Source organism: Egretta garzetta, unplaced genomic scaffold, assembly GCF_000687185.1.
Source record: "Egretta garzetta isolate BGI_Z169 unplaced genomic scaffold, ASM68718v1 scaffold108, whole genome shotgun sequence".
NCBI lineage: Eukaryota > Metazoa > Chordata > Aves > Pelecaniformes > Ardeidae > Egretta > Egretta garzetta.
Genome location: NW_009260614.1, coordinates 7,086,047 through 7,106,941, shown reverse-complemented (window position 1 = coordinate 7,106,941; position 20,895 = coordinate 7,086,047). Strand labels below are relative to the sequence as shown.

Here is a 20,895-nt window from a genome sequence, read left to right as displayed (position 1 = left end):
GCTGCTCCAGACCGGCGTGCGGGTGTGCCGGGGGCAGCGCCCTTCCGACAGGCAAACACCGCCCGGGGAGGCGGTGCAGCCAGCTGGAAATGGTACCCGCGGCTGGAAACACTCGGGGAGCGAGAGGGAAGCGGTGGTGCCCAGCTGAGGTGTGAGGAGAAGCCCCGGCCGGGCGGTGTGACGGGGTGCGATGTCTCTCTCCCCCCCACCCAGATCCGCGGCAAAGGCCTCGACTGGCCCCTGGTCGTGAAGGACTTCAACCTGCTGCGCTGGCTGGGGGCAAACTCCTTCCTCACCTGCCACTACCCCTATGCCGAGGAGATCATGGACCTGTGCGATGCCTACGGCATCGTGGTGATCGATGAGTGCCCAGGAGTGGGGATTAAAATGCCGTAAGCAATCGCTCAAAAGACCCTTTTCCCTTCTATGTCCATCCCTGCCGCAGCATTCCCCTCCCGTCCCGCGGTGCCCGTTGTCCTGATAATGGAAGTACTTTGCTCTATTTAGAAATCAGCCCGTTGTGCCACGTGTGCCAAGTGAGGTTGGGCAACCGGAGGGCGTTTTGCCACATGGCCATCGCATTGTTTGGTCTGGCTCAATTACTGAGCCCAAACCACAGCCCTGAACTGTGCAGCAGGCTTTGGGGAAATAGAGCAGAAGCCACATTCAGCGTCAAGGCTCAGCTGTACTTATATACCCCAGAGGCTTGAGTTTTCACAGGAAAAGGCAAAGAGGATAAATTTTATACCCTCACCTCACCAGGTCTTGCTTCTTTTTGTCTTTAAGTGAGAGTTTTGGGAATAAGTCCTTGCAGCATCATCTTGTTGTGATGGAGGAGCTGATCCGCAGGGATAAGAACAGGCCATCAGTCGTGATGTGGTCGGTAGCCAACGAGCCGGCATCGGAGCTGCCCCCAGCAGCTTACTATTTTAAGTAAGTGTGTCTGCTTGTACACAGAGCTGAGGCTTGAATCTTGGCAGATGATGCATCTTCTTCCTTTGGGATGGCACAGAGAAGTAGTAAAGAGAGGACAAGCATTTTTTTGGGAACCCTGAAACAGTACCCACAGATGCAAACTAAAAGTGTAACTGCTGCATGCGATGAACTCGTGCTCAGAACCACGCAACAGTCTCAACCTGTTGCTTCTGAACCGGTAAGGCTCTGCCAAATTACCAGGAGTCCATCTGGTCTGAACATCTCTTCTTGACCTAAGGGTCAAGCTAAAGCAGGCCTGATAGGCACAGGATATTCCTTGTTACCAATGGAAGAAGAGTGCTAAATTATCTGAGAATTACAGCAAAGCTGTAAAATAATTGACCTTTAAGGTTCTTTGGTTAGTGCCAGTTATTTGTTCTGCAGTTGATTGTGATACCCCACTTCAAAGCCACTGCTTTGCGTCCCTACAGACCCCTGGGCTTTATTTTTAAAGAGATTTAAGCTTTGGATAGCCAAGAGTCATCTCTGTAATGGGCTAGCAGACTGTCCCCAATAGCTCTAGCTGCATTAGGAGGTAACTGTGAATTTTCTTTCTTCAGACTGATCCACCACCCTCCTGCACTGTCAAGGTAGCAGCAGCGCTTGACCCTCCCATTCTGTCACCTCCTTCATTCAGGGCTTCCACAAGAACAGCCAACCTTTGACGGCTCTGCCTGCTGTGGTGTAGGGCTAGGGCCTCGTGCTTTGGCAGGAACACATCCCAAGAATTATTCAGAGACTTCCTGCTACCCTTTCCACATTTTCATGACCAAACTCACTGTCCCTTCACCAACTTGTAAGCTGCTGGCACCAACAGGCAAATTAACCTGCCTGGATTTGGTGTACATCCACTCTTTTTTCAGGTGGGACAGTAAACAACTTTGTGACAGATAAAGGTCTCTCTGCCGTGGTATTTATACTCCTGCAGAACTGGCTATAGAATTGCAGGCACTTTATAGCAGATGATCACTAAGTATCCTGCAGTATTTAATTAAAAATACTCTGCCTGCTACATCAAAAGCAGCTCCAACTGTTTGAGGGGGGGCGAAAAGACAGAGAGCTTGGGGAAGTGGGGCTGTGCTTCTCCGTGCTGTTGTTAAACTCTTGCTTTACTGTTTGCAAACAGGACAGTGATAGCTCATACTAAAGCTCTCGATCCCTCCAGACCAGTAACCTTTGTGACAGATGCTAATTACGCTCTTGACCGTGGTGTAAGTTTACTTTATTTTCTAGCTTTTTTTTTTTTTTTTTTTTTTAAATTCATACATTAAATTTCCTCCTCTTGTCATTTGTTTTAGTCCTTTCTCCCCACCTCCCTAAGTTTATTGGAGATATTTAACAGGGAGAGGCAGAAGAAAACTTACATTTTCCTTTCTAGTGCAAAGCACCTTATCCTGTAGTTGTAGTCCAGCTGAAAAAACCACATCTGTAAGAGAGAAGAACAGTTCCTTGTCCTGAGTGAAGTGTGCAGTATCAGACTCCTGGATTCCATTAACACTGTCATGCTTTGCTGTTCCATTGAGTGTGTTTACTAATGCTCAGGATTTTCACTTGCAATTAAACCAAAGCTTAAACCTCTTTAAAATACTAACAGCCCTTGTGGAAGTCTAAGGGAAGGAAGCTTTGCTTTAATTCCTGCTTTAAACTGCTCTAGATCTTCTTTGGCAGATGTCTGTTAATGTTGAATAATCTAAAAGCTCTTCCAGCTTCATAATTAAAGTCACTCCTGGAGCTGTATAAATAGCCAAAAGGCACTTTTCTTGGATGTCTGTGCCTTAAGCTGGCCAGAGCATGGACCAAGAATCTTTAACACACATACATTTGTTTCCAGGGTAGTTCCTATCTAATTTGTAATTTTTCAAGATGGCTTTATAATACTGTCACTACTGTACAATAAACAATTCTAGCAGGTGAGTTTGTAGGTATGCGATACTCCCACATGCCCCTGCTACAGGTTACACTACTTATTTCTTTCACGAGAGGTCTGTTCCTCCCCAGCCCAGGGAAAAAAAATCTGGTGGCCTTAGTTTTGAAAGAGCCCAGCAGGGATCTGCTCTTGGATATTGCTGTGTCACCAGGCACGCACACCCAGGCTCTTACACCCCATCCCCACTAGCACGTTCTGACTAGCTTGAGGCCACAGAGGAAACCAAAACCAAAGAATAGATCTCATACACCGATGTAGTATTAGAACTTTTTTTTGCTTTTATTACAAAACATGTTAAGAGAACATTGAACAAGTTACATACAACATCACTTTATCTTTAGTGGGCTTTGTGCCCTTGTATCATACTGTCCATGTGGTAGAAATGGCATATAACTTGCAGAATGCTTAGTCTTAGTATTGCACCATTGATGCACAAATTTAGTTGCTAGTCAAAATATTTGACCACTAACTTGGTAATCACATTCCAATACTCAAAAAGTATATCTAAATGTACCAGCAAGCCAGAGACATCTTGGAAACTCAAAAACTTCTAACAAACCTGAGGATGAAATGGGTTGATCTTGTCTAACTCTTTGCTGTGACTTCCTAAGCCTGTAAGAAAAATGCCAAATTAATATGCTATTAGCTTGTTAAGTTTATCCTGCTTTTTTTTCTGGGAAAGATGTCATGTTGGGAGGGCCTGAGTGATGAGGGTAAAGACCTTATTCTATGTGTAATAAAACTAGATTCCATGAAACAAACCAAAAGGAGGATTTAGCTTTATGAGTGAAGGTTGTCTACTTTGAGCTCTGTGACAAAACACTCTCACCTTGTTTTTTGTAGGCTCCTTACGTGGATGTAATCTGTGTAAATAGCTACTTCTCCTGGTATCACGACCCAGGCCATCTGGAAGTTATTCCACTACAACTCGCAACACAGTTTGAGAACTGGTATAAAACCTACCAAAAACCCATTATCCAGAGCGAATATGGAGCGGACTCAGTTCCTGGACTTCACAGCGTAAGTGTTACAGACACCCTAGATGGAAAAAAAGCATTGCGGCTCTTACAGGGTCAGAAAAACTTAATTAGAAGAGATGGGTATCATTGAGCCAGACTAAGTTTTGAGATGCATTTGCTTGTAAGTGTCTGAAAGACTCCAGGATTGTAATCCTCCTCCACTGAAATCCATGAGCTTCGCTACTGACTAACAAAGGTCAGATTCTACCTAAAGAGGTTTTTCGCTTTGTGTAGAAGCACTGAGCACTTTGAAATCTGTACTTTGGCATTTGTAGAAAATGCTTAATTGGAAGATAGGACACTGGAGAGTAGACATGCATTTCATGACTCTGTCCTGCACAGAAGGGGGTGGTATGCCTATACCTATCGTGATAAAGCACCATTACCAAGCAAAACCACAGACTCCCCTCCATGTGTATCTGGCATTATGTTTGTATTTTGCATGCATTTCCCCTTGTCATTTCAGTAGTTGCTAAGCCTCACTAAATGGCCATTGTTAATGCAATGGCAATGAAAAGACCAAGCAATTGTAAAGCTTGTCTTCAGGAAGCAGGTCCCCAGTAAATAGGAAGTTAACATATGGAGCCTTTGCTGAGATCAACTGTCACCTTCATTCAAGGCGACCTCTTTTTCCTGGCTGTAGGATCCACCTCTTATGTTCAGCGAGGAGTATCAGAAAGCTATGCTAAAAGAGTACCACTCCATTTTTGACAAAAAGAGGAAAGAATATGTGGTTGGGGAGCTCATATGGAATTTCGCTGATTTCATGACTAATCAAGGTAAGCTTGTGTTTATATTCTAAACAACTCTCCATCCTCCCTGCAAGTTTAGAATAGTTTACAATACACAAAGAATATTGTGCTGCAGGGTAGGACAAAAGGGCCCTCTGCTTACCAAGACAGAGCATAGCTGGTTTCTGTGACAAAGCCCAGCATGACCAGGGCCAAGAGGGAGGGTCCTGGCTGCACTTAATGCATCCTCTCTCTCCAGCCTGAGCTCCTAGATGCCCCTCCTGCAAAGATGCTCCCCAGAACACGAGGCTATGTGCTAGGGGAGTGCTATGTGCTAGAACGCAAGGGAAGCTCATGAGCAGGCCCAGATTGCTTTTATTTCTTGGCCATCCTCAATTCAGAGCTTCAGTCAGCTGTTAGGGATGCGTCTCATCTCCAACTGCCCTTAGTAACAGAGCACCGTAAATAATGCAGTATTAACTTGGTATAGAGGTTTAGCAATAGAGGACCAGATGCCACACTAGTAGACAACTGTCATGACACTCCATCCACTATTAATAGATGAGAAGTGCATTCACAAAGTACAGGGCATTACTTGATCTACAGTGCAGACAGTCACACAGAAATTAAACTATCACAACGCAGAAGGAGACCTAGTAAGGACCCGGTTATGCATATGCCACCTGCAGTGAGTTTGGGTGGTGAACAGTCTTAATTTCAGGCAGAGAAACACCATTAAGAATAATCTGTAGAGCACCAATATAGGTATTAGAAAGCTAAGTCATCGCAGAGAAGCAGTCAGAAGAGTAGTATTAGCTTCAAATAGGAGGACGGAGAAAATGCAGACAAGTTCACATACACACGTGCAGTTCCGGTCTCTACACACTGCGATCATCTTTTCTAGTTTCCTACAAAAACTAAAATAGGGCAAAAAGGCTATGGACACCACTAAAGGACAGTACAGTCAAACAGTTAGCAATCAACATTTTCACCACCAAATTTCAAGGTGGAACTAATAGCAGAAGGAACATCTGGTGCGAATCTAATACTGATCACGTTAACGGGCACACCCGAATGAACTGTCATCAACTTACCAGTTGTAAATACAATGAACTGCAGCAGTATCACTCAGTTACATCAATTAATCTTGCCAAGATGACACAAATTACACCTGCCAAGTTCCCCGTTGTACCTGACTGCGTAGAAGAAAGTGCATAGGTCTCTTCCACCTAACCTGATGTAGCACATACATCATTACAGTTCACGGTAGGGCATATAAGAGCATTTTATATATACTTGCTTTATTTTATAACTTCTCTACAGGGACCACACGTGTTTTGGGGAACAAGAAAGGAATATTTACTCGCCAACGACAGCCCAAAGCAGCTGCATTTGTTCTTAGAGAAAGATACTGGAAGATTGCAAATGAATCAAGCTGTCTTCCTCCTATAACAAAATCACATACCCTCTTTCTAAAATGAAATCAAAAGGTATAGTGGCTGGGTACTATGCTGAACTTGTTAATTAAATTTCTGTTTAAATAATATTTATGCCTGACTCAAGCCTTGCAAGTCTTAATGCAATTTCTAGTCCACCTGAAGTAGAAGCAGATCAGAAACACTAGTTTCCTAGGCTTAGCCATGTCTGTAGGCTTCCTGTTTCCAGGTAGTAAAATGAATATTTAGAGTTTCAAGGAGCTGAAGTTAGAGATCCTGACTGAGGTATCTGTTTATGGCAAAAAAAAAAAAAATTTACATTATACAAATCAATGCTAAAAAAATCCAAGTTACTCTAAACGAACATCACATTCCTCCAATGCAAATGAGGTTTTCCAGTTATACTCCCCTAACAGTTACACTACTCAGATCACAGCAAATTGTCCACAGGATTAGTGAAGAGCACAATTGATTCAGCTTCTCTTGCTGACAGAATGCATGTGGCTGGCTGAGAAATCCTGAGAGCTCACAGCGTTCAGGAAGCGTATGAACCACCACTTCTGTGAGGATACCGAACATACTCCAATACAGTATGGAATTCATACTACAGCAGCAAGGTGGAATATGTTAGATACGGATATACGACATTAACTGAACTTTGTTTACAACTATTTTAGTCACAGTACCAGAACTGCCGCTATTATCTGCGGTTTTACCTTCCAGCATGGAAGAGCTTCCTTCATATTAAATTGTCACTGTGTACTACAGTAATAATAGTCCAGAGGGGAAATTTGATCTAAATCTTTTTAACACTGGCCTGAAGCATTCTGCGGTAGGGCGATGTGTGAATTCATGTACACACGCACTTCAGACAGTAGTGTAGTAACGTCCCTTTCAGGCTGCACACCAGCCTTACAGGACCCTAAAGGCCAGGGTTTAGGCTGTAATAGATTATGCCAACACTCACAGAAAAGCTCAGAACACTTATTTAGTCTGCAGCCTTCTTACTGCAACATCGCAGAACCACGAGATTGGAGGCTGCCTACTGAATGCTGGAAGTTCGCACAATTACATGGTTTCATTATTCCGATTCACAGATATGGTGTAAAACTTTTTCTACAACTGGCTCTTCTGCTAGTACCTCAAGAAAGTGACCAAAACATCTGCCAATATAAAGAAAATAATTGCTCTTACATTGTGCGGTGGCCCAATTCTCCTTCCTTTAGGCTTGATAACTTAGAAACCAATACCACCTTCCACACTGCCAACATGCAGCATAAGGACATAGATGTTTACTGCAGACCTCAGAACAGTTTTTTCTTGAGTTTTTAAGGGAAAAGAAGAAACACACTATCAACATTCCTTAGTTATACCGTGTTAGGTTTACAGATTTTCTATACAACTAAAACCGCAGATTAGAAAGCTATCCATAGCAGAGACACTTGCTCAAATGTACCAGGGTATAAGAGTCAGTACCACATTTAAGCCCATTACCAGTGTTTGAAAGTCGTTTCAACTTCTCTATTTCTAGACAATTTTTTTTAAAAACCATTTTCTTCCCCATTTCAACAGACATGACGTACCAACAGATAAAGATTCGACGTTGTTAACACATTACAAACTAGGGCTCAGATCCCTATCGTAACACACAGGGCTTGCAGCTGCAGAAGAGAAAGGCATTACCTTCATTCAGTCCAACAAAACAGATGCAAAGTTTAATATCCACACGTATGGTAAGCACACATTTCAGAGTCTTAGTTCCTGCTTGTTCTTAACAGCTCAGAGCAATCATAAACCCAAGCCGCCTCTCCAACCCTTCTCCAAAAGCTCCCTCCCTCCCCCAAGTCCAGGAAAACATACAGCAGTTTCCAGATACTTTGCGATCTTGTTGGAGCAGAGTTAAAGCAGACCTACAGAACCAAGGAAAGCAGGAAGAGATAAAAATAACATACTTCACAGGGCTTTTTTGCACGTTGCTTAAAGAACTGTAAACAGTTAAAGCCTCAAGTCAATGCCGCTCAACCTTTACACACCCATGTGCGCACAACATTCAGTGAGACACGGATGAAGCTGCAGAAAGTCTATAAACTGGTAACTCTGGGGACCCAAGTGCTTTAACCCTTCTACTGCTAACACACAATGTCTTTGAAAAAAAATAAAATCACAACTTGGTACATTTCTAGAAACAGAATTACAGTACTGACTTTAAAAACAGTTTCTAAGGCTCAGACTGAGTCCAAAAAGGCCTCTGATTGGGTTCATTCAAGCTCTTATGTTTGGACTGCATGAGTGCAGCATAAGAATGATTGCAGCAAGACGTTCACAGGTAATTTCTACATTTATTTTTTTATACCAAAAAGTTATGTGCAACAAATAGAATTCATACATATTTACATTGTTTTACCTGTTAGCAAAATTGTATCCTAAATCTCCAATAGAGAATCTCTCAACCTATATTGATAAAAGGAACATCTGCCCAATGACTCCATTTAAATGGATGTTTAATTTGGAGTTTAAAGCACTAGTAATAAATAGTTGATGGAACATACTATACAGAACAAACACCTAATATTTAGGCCATGCTTAATACAGTTTTATGGTAACAGAATACTTCATCTTTTCTGGACCAGCTTTGTCTAGATCACATTTAAACAACATTGGCAGAACCAAAGCTATTAGATCTCTCTCTGACTTTAGCCCATATAAATTAGGAGCATCAAGTGCTGCCTGAAGCACCTCACCAATCTTTTTGAACAATCAAGAGACTCTGTACAGCAGAAGACAAACGTGTACTGCAGTATGCAGGAATCTCCTAATCAGAGAGATTTATTATCATGTTGGATATCAAAGGTGGTAGGGAATGTTTCATTGGCCTTAGTGTTGCAAACACTTTACAGTAAGAAACTTCCAAGAACATTCATTTCCCAAATGAGACTTGAATGCTTCATTGGCCTTAAGAGTACCAAGCACCTTACAGTAAGAGGATTTCAGGAATGTTTAATTCCTAAGCAGGTTTGGGGATGAGGCTCTTTTGCTTCTCCAATCAGCTCCTCCCTGTGGAACTTCCGAGAGCTAGGGAGGGGGAGGAAGAGCCCAAATTCAGAACCACTGTTTGTATATTATGAATTTTTTCCCCTCCGTTCTCATGGGTGTTGGAAACCACAACCAGTATCTGTATAATGATACTGCACCCCTGTCCCTCTGCCAGACCAGATATTATTTGCTAGCTTTTACCCATACTCTCATATCCTTAAGCTTTCTCAGAATTTGCCTTCGGATTTGTAAGGGTCAAATTAATATCAACCACATATTTGCCAGGACATTTGTTTTGGCTGGGGGCAGGCAGGGGGGCAGTTGCATGTACTCATTTCCATCACACTTCTAATTGTAACCTGAGCCATTTTACTGGAAGAAAGATGCTGTTTCTATCATTAGGAGCAATGAGGAAAGAGTTAAAAGAACTGGAAGCAAAAAGGTCCAAATTTCTACTGCTAATATTGTTTTGCCCTTTATTCAGGCCAACTGCATTTCTGAAGCACAAGAGAGAAAGTAGAAGAGTTAGGGCTATTTCTAGCAAATCACTTCCAGTAAAAAGTAACCGCAAGAAAAGCACACAAGACAAGAGTTCACAATTAAGGATCAGATTTGCAAGTTCGTGCACAAAGTGTAGCTGCGAATTCTTCCAGAGACCAAACTCAATTTCCATTTGATCCCTATGTGCACACAAACAAGGACTGCAGACACGACTGCTGAAAATCTGGCCCTAAACAATTTTACTAAACAAACTGAATTAACAGACTATGCCCACACAGACAAGCACAAGACACAGTGAAGTTCGTCAACACCTATACTTTCAGCTGATGGGGCTTTTTTTCCTTTTTTTTTGGTGTGCGCTACACCCAGAAATTGGACCAAGTAATCATTGATTATACTTGTCTCCATTGCTGCTTGCTCTGAGATATTAGCACTGCGACTAACCATTTCAGGCAGCACGTGTTCACCTCTTCCTTGGATGAAAAAGATGCATTCCTGTGATCTACACTAAGGCATCAAAATAAATCTATACAACATATTAAACAGCAAAGTTGCCTCAAGGCTTGTAAAAGAACAAAGTAAAGCCTTGAGGGACCAGTTTAAAATCATTCACTCCCCTCATATCAAAGTTCAAGGCATTTGAGAGACAGAACTAAACATCAAGACAAGCTTTAACTATACTCTGGTCAATACAAAACGCATTTAATGAATTGTTGTCTAAAACCATTAGACAAGAGGGACAAGTAATTTAGTGTTACGTGCAACAGATGTTACTCATACCACAGAACTCTATACATTAAAGCAGTTTCCACCTACATCCTTGATACAAACCAGAAAATTACTTCAGTAGTAATTTAAATACTATTTAGTGAATTCAATCTAAAAATTATTTTCTCTACGCAACACTGCATGTTTCACCGTCAAGTTTATCCCCAGCAACTTAGTGTTTATAATCCACTTTGCCATACAACATAAGTGTGTCTCTGACATTCATGTTTAAGAAAAAAAAAATCCTAAAATTAAACTAATTCTTTAAATAAATGGGTATGCAGTTGAAAGTCTTCATATTTAGAAGCTGACAAGGGCAAAAAGCAGCACAGCACCAATTACAGAAAGTAGCTGAACCTTTTGGTGTCACAGAGTCTGAAACGCAAGCATTTTACTTTTCTGAATCACATCATCAACCTTCTATCGCATTCATTTAAGTTAACTGAAACAATACTGCTACCACTTCTCAGTCTAAAAACTAAAATAGATCTCTTAATACTTTTCTATCCCCAGCAAGTTTGCTGGGAATTTTCTTTGTTCATTTTCAAAGCAAGGACACTTCTGCCTGCCAAGTTCAACACAAAGTATTTGGTTTATGATTTTAAGACAGAAGGCACTTTTAACATTCAGCCTTAGAATACTGAGTGCAGAAACAACATTTACAATTTTGTTCCTTTGTTTAAATCTGCAGTTTAATTTTTTTCCAATTAGTTATTAGAAAGAGCAATGATAGCACTATATCACATTTCATTTTCAGGAGCACATTTACTTACTTATCCCACTAAACAGGTTGCCCTTCCAAGGGATCTTATGTGTGTCAGGCCTAAAGTTCAAATCCTAATATAGCACAAACCAAAGATCCTGAGGAAGATCAATTAAGTAACTGCTTCTTTAGTGCACTACTTGGTTACCCCACTCAGTCAGTGGTTTCCACTGCAAATTGCAATTCTATACTGCAGCATTCATATAACATCAAACATTAGTAACACTGGCTGGCTGACCGCAATTTAAAAATGAAACAGCTCTGCATGGAAATTAAGTCCTTTCAAAGAAGACACTTCGATACACCAACCCCCAATCGGCATGTAATATCCCGGCGGCAGCTTTGTGTTGACCACATTAAGCTATTTTCGTTCTGTACAGAAATTAATGAAGTTGTGGTTTAATGAACGCACTTCAGGTTTCAGCTTTAATTCCATTTTCGTTACTGGAGACAGAAAAAAAAAAAAAGGAACAAAACCCAACCATCATTCTTGTGAAAAAGCACTAGCAATGAGTGCAGCAACATGGTGTTCTCTACAGAGGCCACTTCTTCCATCACGTCAGTCGACTATTAGCTGAACAATCTGACAGCTCCTAGGCTAACAAAACCGATTGTACAGTGAGCTCTCCAGGGATGAAACCAGTATTTCTAATTTTATTTACAGTTTTAAGTCCTAGTCAAATCTAAGTCCATCAGATAAAAAAAAAAAAAAAAGTAATACACATACTGTAAACATGGCAACATTAAATATGGTAATGCTAGTCTAGAATATTTAATGTCATGATCACATCTTGTTATACCTGAATTTATATACAGGGTATTTTATAGCAAGTGTTACCCACTTCACAAGTGGAGGGGGAAGAGAGAGAGTCTAGGTTTTACTGTGGCTAAAACTCCTTCAAAGTAAAGTTAAAGCTTGTCTTTGATTGTATTAGAGCTTGCTTTCATAACCACATTTAAATTGAAGATTAGCACAAAAAAAATTTATCTAGGGCCCCTTCAAATTTATAATTAAAAATTCAGTTATGATTCTCGGGGAAAGTGTCTGATATGGAGAATAAAAAATTACTGCAAAATAAACTTAATGGAAGTTGGGTCTTCGGACTGTCAGTCAAAAGTTCAAACAGGCGTTATTCCTGTTTGGGTTGGAGTTGCCGTTTCCAGGCCTCGTTCAAATAAACTAGTCGTTTGTAGTTGACGATAAAGAGAATGAAGTTCAGCAAATATGTGATGACGCAGACAATGCAAAATTCCTTCAGCACGAAGTACAGAATGTATGCCAAGTACAATGACCCTAATACAGACACTATGGAGGATGTCATGAGGATTAGAGCTGCTACTGCACTTGCTGTCATACCTGCAACAAGAGAGAGAAAGTTACTAACACTGCTCTCATTACCCCCCTTCCACACAAAGCAAAAAGCCTAACCACTCTAATTCAAACAAAAGGCTACTCAGCAAGTTTGTATTACGTAAAAGGCTGTTTAAAATACCATGAGTTCAAGATGGCTGACAAATCGCTATTTGGAGGGGAGCTTCTAGGTTCTGTGCGACAGTCCTTTGATAAGTATGTGTAGTATTTACCATCTTCCGTATTCCTGAGTTATGGGAAAGTTACAGGTTGTCAAGTTATGTCTATCAATATTAACAGCTTTATAGCAGACCATATAGTTACGAAGAAATATGTATACATTACATTTCATGCACTTTTTTGCCTGCCATCTCTCTTACTCCTGCAAAACTTGTATATTCCATTTTTATCTCCTCTCTTTCCTATCGTGCAATCCAATGCTAAATATATTTAAGTGAAAATACCAGTGCAGCAACTGTCTTGACGCTTGTATTATTAATAGCATAGCAGGAGAAAATGCAATAGCTCTTGTTATCAGTTGGGTTTTTAAGCCCTTTGGACAGATCTATCATTGGACTGGTGCTAAAAAAAAAAAAGATAGAAAAATCACATGCATTTATCTGGTCTCCTGCAGACTGCGCAATGTATAATGCACTCCTCTCTCATCATCACAGACCTGTTATATACTTTAGGCTCTAAACTGAATTAATACTTACCAAGTAGCATTTGTAGTATATAAAACACGAGTCCAAAAACACTGTTTGACTGATTTATTGCACTGTCCTTTCCAAAGATGGAACCCAACAGACCGAATCCTCGACCCCATCTGTAAAACAGTGAAACTAATTAACTTGTATTTGGGCATGTAGTGCTTTACATCAGTATTTTCAATTCATTACTGTTGGGCAAAAAAACCCCAAACAAACATATATATTCTGACATGACCACTGCAGTCCTATATGAAATTCAGGCTTATCTTGGAAAACCAGGCAGCTTGCAACAGTGAGTGCACCAGGTACAACTTTACCCCACACCTTGCTGATTAAAGTTATTTGACACACCAGAAACTACCCAGCTCACACAGTTGCAACTTCAACAAATACCATGTCTGCTTCCTAGGGTTGTAGTTTAGAGCTCTTTTGTCAGATAAATGCTTCCTTCCTCCAAGGGTAGTTTTAGCAGTTCTCTCCACTGCAGCAGTTTGGACACATGCTCGCTATACAGATGAGGGAAAACCATACAACTTGGTTACTCGTTACCAGCTCTGCCAGCACTTACCTCCCTGGCATCAGAGCAAGCACATCAGAACATATGTTTGCACTTCAGCTGCTCCTGATCAGCCTAACACCTTAGGAGGAACCCAAATCTGTAAAGCAGATGAGCTGGGGATGGTACCATAACAAGATTCACAGACCTCATTTATTAGAGCCCCTACACAGTGTGACATTTTGGACTAGCACCTTAACTACAAAGTGACTTGCAACTTTTTAGTGATAAGGTAGAAAGCGGCACAAGCCCTACAAAACTGCCGCAGCAATAAGGGGGATAAAAGATTAAATTAGCAAACATATTTGTGCTGGAAACCATTAATTTGATGCCTTAAGGCATCACTGCCATAAGGCAGATCATGCCATTACTTGTAAAAGCAAAGCAAGGACCATATTTATTAGTGTCACTTGAATATATGAAGAGAAGTTGACACTACTTCAACATGCAACTTAATTGACTTACAAGAAAACGTTAGGATATCTGCCAGCATGTTTTTGGAGCATCAAGTGTTACATAAATGTAAGGTTCACATTATCAGGTTAACTGTCACACAACTATGTTTAAAAAAGCACAATTCCTCACCGCTGTTGCAGCAGAAAGCTCTAGTGTGCTGCATTTATGCCAACGGAAGTGCAGTTTCCAAATAGGTTGTTGCACTAGAGGCAATGGTTCTACTAAACCAAGCACAGGTTTGCTCTCTGCACACTACAGGAACATTGCTGATACGCTCCACCATAGGCCCGACACCCATGAAAGGCTACCACCGCATTACAAGCAGTTTCCTCACATGAGAAAGGTACCACGGTAAGTACAATTTAATGCCATCTCCAAAATACTTCATAATCTCACAGCCATTTGTGCAGTACTTTCAAAATATATTCAAATTAATCATTCTAATTCAAACTTAATGTCTGCAATTAACTATTATACCCAAATCTCACTCTCTTCTCCCCAAGAAACTGAGCAGAGAATTAGGTACTAATTCCTAGAAAGCATGTTTACTGCATAAACAGTAAAAAACCCCAAACATACTTTCAGCAACTAGTTTGGTCTCAAATCTTGTAAATGACTAAATTGAAACTTATGTACAAATATAAAGCTTCAAGCCATCACAGAAAAGAGCGACTTGCTTTACACAGGAACACCACCTCGCATCCCAGGGCTGTGAGTGGTTATAGAGATGCAAATTTAACTGCTTGGGGGAGCAGTGCAATCCCAGTGCAAGTCTGGGGCTCTGCAACCCATGGGGGGCAAGGCTGGTTACACACCCTCCCTGCAGCATACGAAGGCCAACAGCCCCAATTAGCATACAGTACAGTTTGTGGGAGAAGGATGGATGGCAAAGATTCAGAAAAGCAGCTGTAGAGATGTGAGTGCAGCTAAGGGAGCCACACTTCCAAGAGGAAGGGATTTTAATAAAGACCAAACGCCATGCCACAATACATAAGCAAACATTATAAAGAAATACTGCAAGTTCCAAAGAATCTCAGCTATGACAAGACTTTCCTTCCACACATTGAACGTTATCTGGATTTTAAGTGAGACCTGTTTATTTTTTAGCCTTACTTTGATAAGATGGTCACAGCACATGCAGCAATTGTCTCACGTTTTCCAGATACCAAATGCAGTATTAAAGAGCCAGAGAAATATATTAAAGGTATCATCATTTTGCATTTAATAGTCTTTTTATTTTTCTGGATTACCACATTTATAGATGCTTCAGCTTACTATCCACAGGTGCAATTTCTTGTTCTAGTCTCCAAGTGAGAATTCTTTGTAGGGTGACACTAAACTCTACTTGAACACACTCAGGCTTTCCCTAACGAGAGGCTAAACAGAATGGCCCAAAGTGTGCCTAGGTCTGTGGTTCAACATTAGCCCAGCTCAAAGTAACTGCAGGATGCTGATTTCCTACCCTCTCCCTGCCCTGGCTATGCACTCTCCCTTCTGACACTCATGAGATCCTGTTGTGTTTGAGGGCAAACTCAAGCTTAAAACATCACAAACTTTACAGAATCTGACCCTACAGTTATTCTGCAAGCAAATAAAATGTTGCTAATGGAAAGATAACGAGTTCAAGCCCTTCCTGACAGTCAGTGTTCCCAAGTGATCTGTTCATAGCTGCAAGAAGGTCAGAGCATGGGGAAAGCTTTTTCCACAAGTGACAGTTCATTAAGTATCTTGTTGGCCTTGTGGCAGCTTTAAGGACATCAGGCATTAAATTTCAGTCCATGGAGTACAGCTCTAATCTCGAATCTTGATTCCACACACTTCAAGACAGCTAAGCTGCCTGAGGTTTAAGACGAAGCACTTTTTCCAGCCTTATAAGGTTTGAAGTGTGAAGAAGTTTTCTGCATCAAACTGAAAAGCAAAATATTTAGACTTTGTGTATTTCTATTTCCATCTAACCTCTCTACTGAAGAGGCTGAATCATCTCCTAATTCTATCAGGGAGGTCCCAAAAGCCACTAAAATGCACAATGAACCAAGTCCTTTTGCAAGCAATCGGAGGCAGGAGGAAGACTAAGAGTATGATAATCTTTCTTTTCACACCAAAATCACACCTGAGTTATGGTAACTTTGAAAGTCTAAAAACATATGGCAAACAAATAGCAAGAAGAAAGGTTGCAGTCCTAACAATAGAATAAACGCCAAGAAATAAAACATCAGTAAAAAGGACTATGAACTGCTTAGTTGTTCTTCATGGAGCTTGCCTTTCTTACAAAGAATATCATTTACAAGAACTATTGTTAACTCGGATCAATTTTTTGGATACAGAACACTAAACAAAATGAACTGCACTAATTAAGAAAGTCGTTTGCACAGCAAGATAAAAGTATAGTCCAACATCACCAACTTTTTCCTGGTACAGCCTTGTGGCTCCCCACCCTGAAGCAGTCAAGTGTTCCGTTGTGAAAATCGCACTGAAGTCACCCCGCATGATGCAGAGCACTATGACAAACACAAGTGGCAAGCCTACTTCTGCCACACCCGAGTTTCACTCCTATTAAAAAAAAAGAAAAAAACAATCTGAACTAACTTCAAGGAAGCTTAAAAATAAATCTTTAAGACACCTTCCTGTATGTTTCAAGTAACTCAAATTCCCTGTTCAAGATGACAGCCTGCTTCCCGTCTCATCTGCAGTTACAACTTCAAATGTTCTTTCCAAAAGTTTTCAGAACAGTGATTCAAGAAGTCCAAGACAAAGTGTTTAGAAATGTTCATGTAGTTTCCTAACATCTAAAATTGAATGCTACAGCAACCTTTAGTCCAATGCATGTTTCCTTTTATCAGAAGGAGGTCTTGAAAATTATTATGCACCCTCTAAACACTGTCCCTTTTGGTTTGTGGTACTTAAAGCTCAGAAGTGTTATATTTTTAGAAGTTTAAAGCAGTATTTGCATGCACTTGACACTTAATAGGAAGAACTGAGGTCCCTTTGATCCACAAGTGACATATCTCCAATAAAATCTTATTCCTCTTTTAATCACCACCTCTTTTGCACAATTATGAACATCCTCTATGTTCCAGAACAGCGCGTTATGGGAGTATACTTTAACTCTAAACATTTTACTGTAATTTAGCAGAGACAATACCTGATAGGCAACTGAGAGAACCTCATGCAGTACACACCAGTATCTCAGTCATTTTAAAGGACAAGTAAACAACCTCCATGTTTAACAAGTTAAAAGCTGTAAGAGTTATCAGTATTAGCTCAAAAAGCAACAGAATTCCAAGCTGGCCAAACACAGCAAGTCGAACAAACAAACAAAAAGTACATATTTAGCCTGGAGTCAGATTATTCTCTTACCCACTCTCTGTAGGAAATACTGTACTGTTTTTTCTAGCCAAGCACCCCAACTCTGACAGTTACCCACAGGAGATGTTTTTAAGGGCTTTTACAAAGGGATCATTCCTCAAGATGTTCTCCTTGGTCCCAATCATCATTAAGTTAAGAATTAGCTTAAGAAACTTCTGAACTGGGGTTCCACCTGCATCAACATGCTCAGCAGCTGACCTTGAAGCTTTCCTGAATGGACCTAGATGCTTTCTGAACACATACTTTTGAACTCCACAACATCCCCCGGTAATGAATTCCAGAATCACAGCACCTCATTTTCACTTGGCAATCCCTAGTTCTCATGTCAAGAAAAGAACTAACAACTGTATATTCATTTTAACATGAACATAACCATAGTGGACCAAGTCATGTCCAGCCAGCTTCAGTACCACATCTCCGACATGAGCAAGTAGTGGATGCCTTGCACAAAGCACACCTATCATACTTCCCAGTTCACATTCTGGTTTCCTAAATGTCTAGCTGAAAATGCTATCAAATCCTTCAGGACACCAGATTATTAAATGGCATCTATGAGTCAAAATCTGAGAATGCTCAGCATTTGTGCAGCAGCACATTTTCCAACACATCTCAATTTTTAGGTTTGCTGCAGTGAAAAGGCCAAACAACAGTAATAGAAGAGATGATATTTTCAGAGAACTATAAGGAAAGAACTCAAGCCATTTTCTGAGTAGTAGGAGCTTACTTAAAGGCCCTCATTTCAGGCTTATTTTTCATCCCGTAAGCATTATTTGGTTATCAACAGCAAGCACCACTTTGTAACCCTGAGGAAACAATACATATTTTCTAAAAAAAAAAAAAAAAAAAAAAAAAGCCTACATTTGGCAAGTCACATGCACATTTCCTTAAGTGTCATCTGGCTTCTGAGACAATTTACAGTACAGAATGAAAGTTCTCAGGAGGGGCGTAAAGCGGGCCTATGCTCACACATCACCTTCGGTGAAAAGCTCATATAAAGGTCAAAAGATCTGGAGCACGTTAATACTTAGCAATGTTAAAAAACTTTGGTTGCAGCTTCTTTACAGCTTCACTAGAGGATTTTGGATTAAACCTCGTTCACGGTTACAAGGTCACTTAGGCCACTCTAACAGTTTTAATAAATTAAGTAAAAGCCTTCTATTAGAAGCCACAAGAAAGAAAGAAGATTAAAAATTCTCATTTATAGGCTTGCCAAGAGTGCTCAAAATTTTTGATTCACTTAATTTCATGTTTAAGTCCATTAGCAGTATTTACCAAAACCAAACGAGATTTTCTTCTATATATCCTCCAGCTCTACCTCAGAAACAGTCTGAAAAAATCTCAATGTCTAGATCAGCAAAATCTCAAGCAGACAGTGGTAATTATTTTATAGCAGTCTTTACAGAAGCACTGGTTATTCAAGCTACAAGCCAACAGCATTGTGTTCCTTCTGTACAACCTCTCCTATTAAGCCATCTTAAATGAAGTCCAAATTTGAACTATAGGCACTTTGTGAAATTTACTTAGCATCAGGCAAAATAATTTTCAGCCCTATTACAAATTCCAGTCAAGCTAGAAATGACGAATTTATGAGAAGCAAAAATACACGTGTTAGAGATCACATGACTAAGGTTGACCAAACCCCTCATGTAGCTAGGGTACTGCTATATTTTGTAAAAACTGTGCCTCAGCCACTACGTATTGCATCAGTCTGAAGTATTAAGTCATCAATTTTCCATTAAAAAGATAAGACAAAAATCACTTGAACTATCAGCTTCTGCTGCTCTGGGAATAACTTGCTTTAGAACCAACAAAGCTGGTTTTCTACAAATGTTCCTGAAACCCTTTCCTTCCCCAGCACACAGAATAACCAGATCCCTCCCAGCTCACACCCCCCAGCCTCTGCACCCTACCTCCCCAATCAAGTCCATTATCTCGCAGCTCTGGCTGAGCCCTACTTGCACAAGCGCTGTCTGTCTGGCTAGCAGACCAAAGGGGACAGATAACCTGAGCTCACATGGCAAGTTTTTTTTTCCCCTTCAGCAGAGTTATTACTTGGAATCCCTCTCCCCTCCCTTTTGGCACTGAACCTGTTTCTATAAAACTTTAGTAACTTGTATCCCTTGTTAAATTTTGCCACAAAATTGAAAAATTTTAAATCAAATCATTAATACACAATACACAAAGGCAAAATCTTCTCAAGAACCAGGCTAAAAAAGCAGGATAATAGAACCTTTCTTGGCCACAAGTTGTTTGCTCTTTTTTGGCTCCGTATCCTTAGCTGTAAAACTCATATCATGCTCATCTCACTACAGCTATGCCAACTCACCATCGCCTTGAGCCTGCAGCACTCCAAGGCCTGCTGAAGCAAAGTGCTGGAAACATTACATGGATTCTGATCCACTGATTTCCTCCTGACTAATCAACAAACTATAGATCTTCAAAAACAATGAATACCTGCTACAGAATAACTGAAAATGCACCATTACACCTGCTATCTACCAATTTGCAGACCTCAGAAATAAACATCCAACTTTAAATCACAGGATAGATTTTTATCTCTACATTTTTATGTAAACTATTTCAGTAGCCTAAGAACCACAAATACAATTTCTGTTGAACAACCACCAGCTGCTCCACATGCTGCCCTTCATCTAAACAAACTTATCTTTTCCTATACAGAATCAAAGATGCCCAACAAAAACAGTAACTTGGCTCAGGTTAGAGAAATTACTGACTAGCAAAGACTTACAAAACCAGTAAAATTTAAAAAAAACACATGAGCATTATTTGCCTACGCTGGTTCACAAGGAGGGACTGAACAAGCTTCCCCTTTTATACTACCTGCATAAAGCTACCTTTACCATTTCTCACCTTACATCTGTCATTAACAATTGCAGCTGTCAACCTCAAACATATCTGAATGCTTGCTTACAGTGAAAAAAAAAAAATGCTGGGACATCAGGAACTTACCATTAATATGAAAGATAACTGCTATATAATGTTCTTAACCTGGAATCAAGCAAACTTGACAGACATCAAGTTTACAGGAACTGCCCCACAACAGAACTGAATGGGAACCTGCAATATAAACATCAGGTTAGGGAGGTCAGAGAATTTTCTTCCATGTCCCATTTCCTTAGATAATGGGGTTGTTCTTGTCAGCTTGATCTCTGTTACGGTCTGCACTTTATAAAGATGCACCAGAACATAGTTCTGGCAAGGTATGCTTCACTGAAAAACCAGCACTGGTCAAAGTTTTAACTGCAATACCTTCTAGAATAACTGCATGCCCACTCTGCAGGG

At 40.5% G+C, this 20,895-nt stretch overlaps 1 protein-coding gene across 1 annotated transcript in view; it reads left to right on the top strand.

Annotated features, from left to right (window-relative positions):
* Positions 1-12,265, top strand: part of GUSB (glucuronidase beta) — a 16,443-nt gene extending 4,178 nt beyond the window's left edge. Inside the window, exons 6-11 of the mRNA XM_009645137.2 lie at positions 214-392; positions 787-933; positions 2,102-2,186; positions 3,746-3,922; positions 4,565-4,700; positions 5,976-12,265. Coding sequence (XP_009643432.1) covers positions 214-392; positions 787-933; positions 2,102-2,186; positions 3,746-3,922; positions 4,565-4,700; positions 5,976-6,133 — 882 coding nt within the window. The 3' untranslated portion in view covers positions 6,134-12,265. The remainder of the gene's footprint in view (positions 1-213; positions 393-786; positions 934-2,101; positions 2,187-3,745; positions 3,923-4,564; positions 4,701-5,975) is intronic.
* Positions 12,266-20,895: the final 8,630 nt, after the last annotated feature.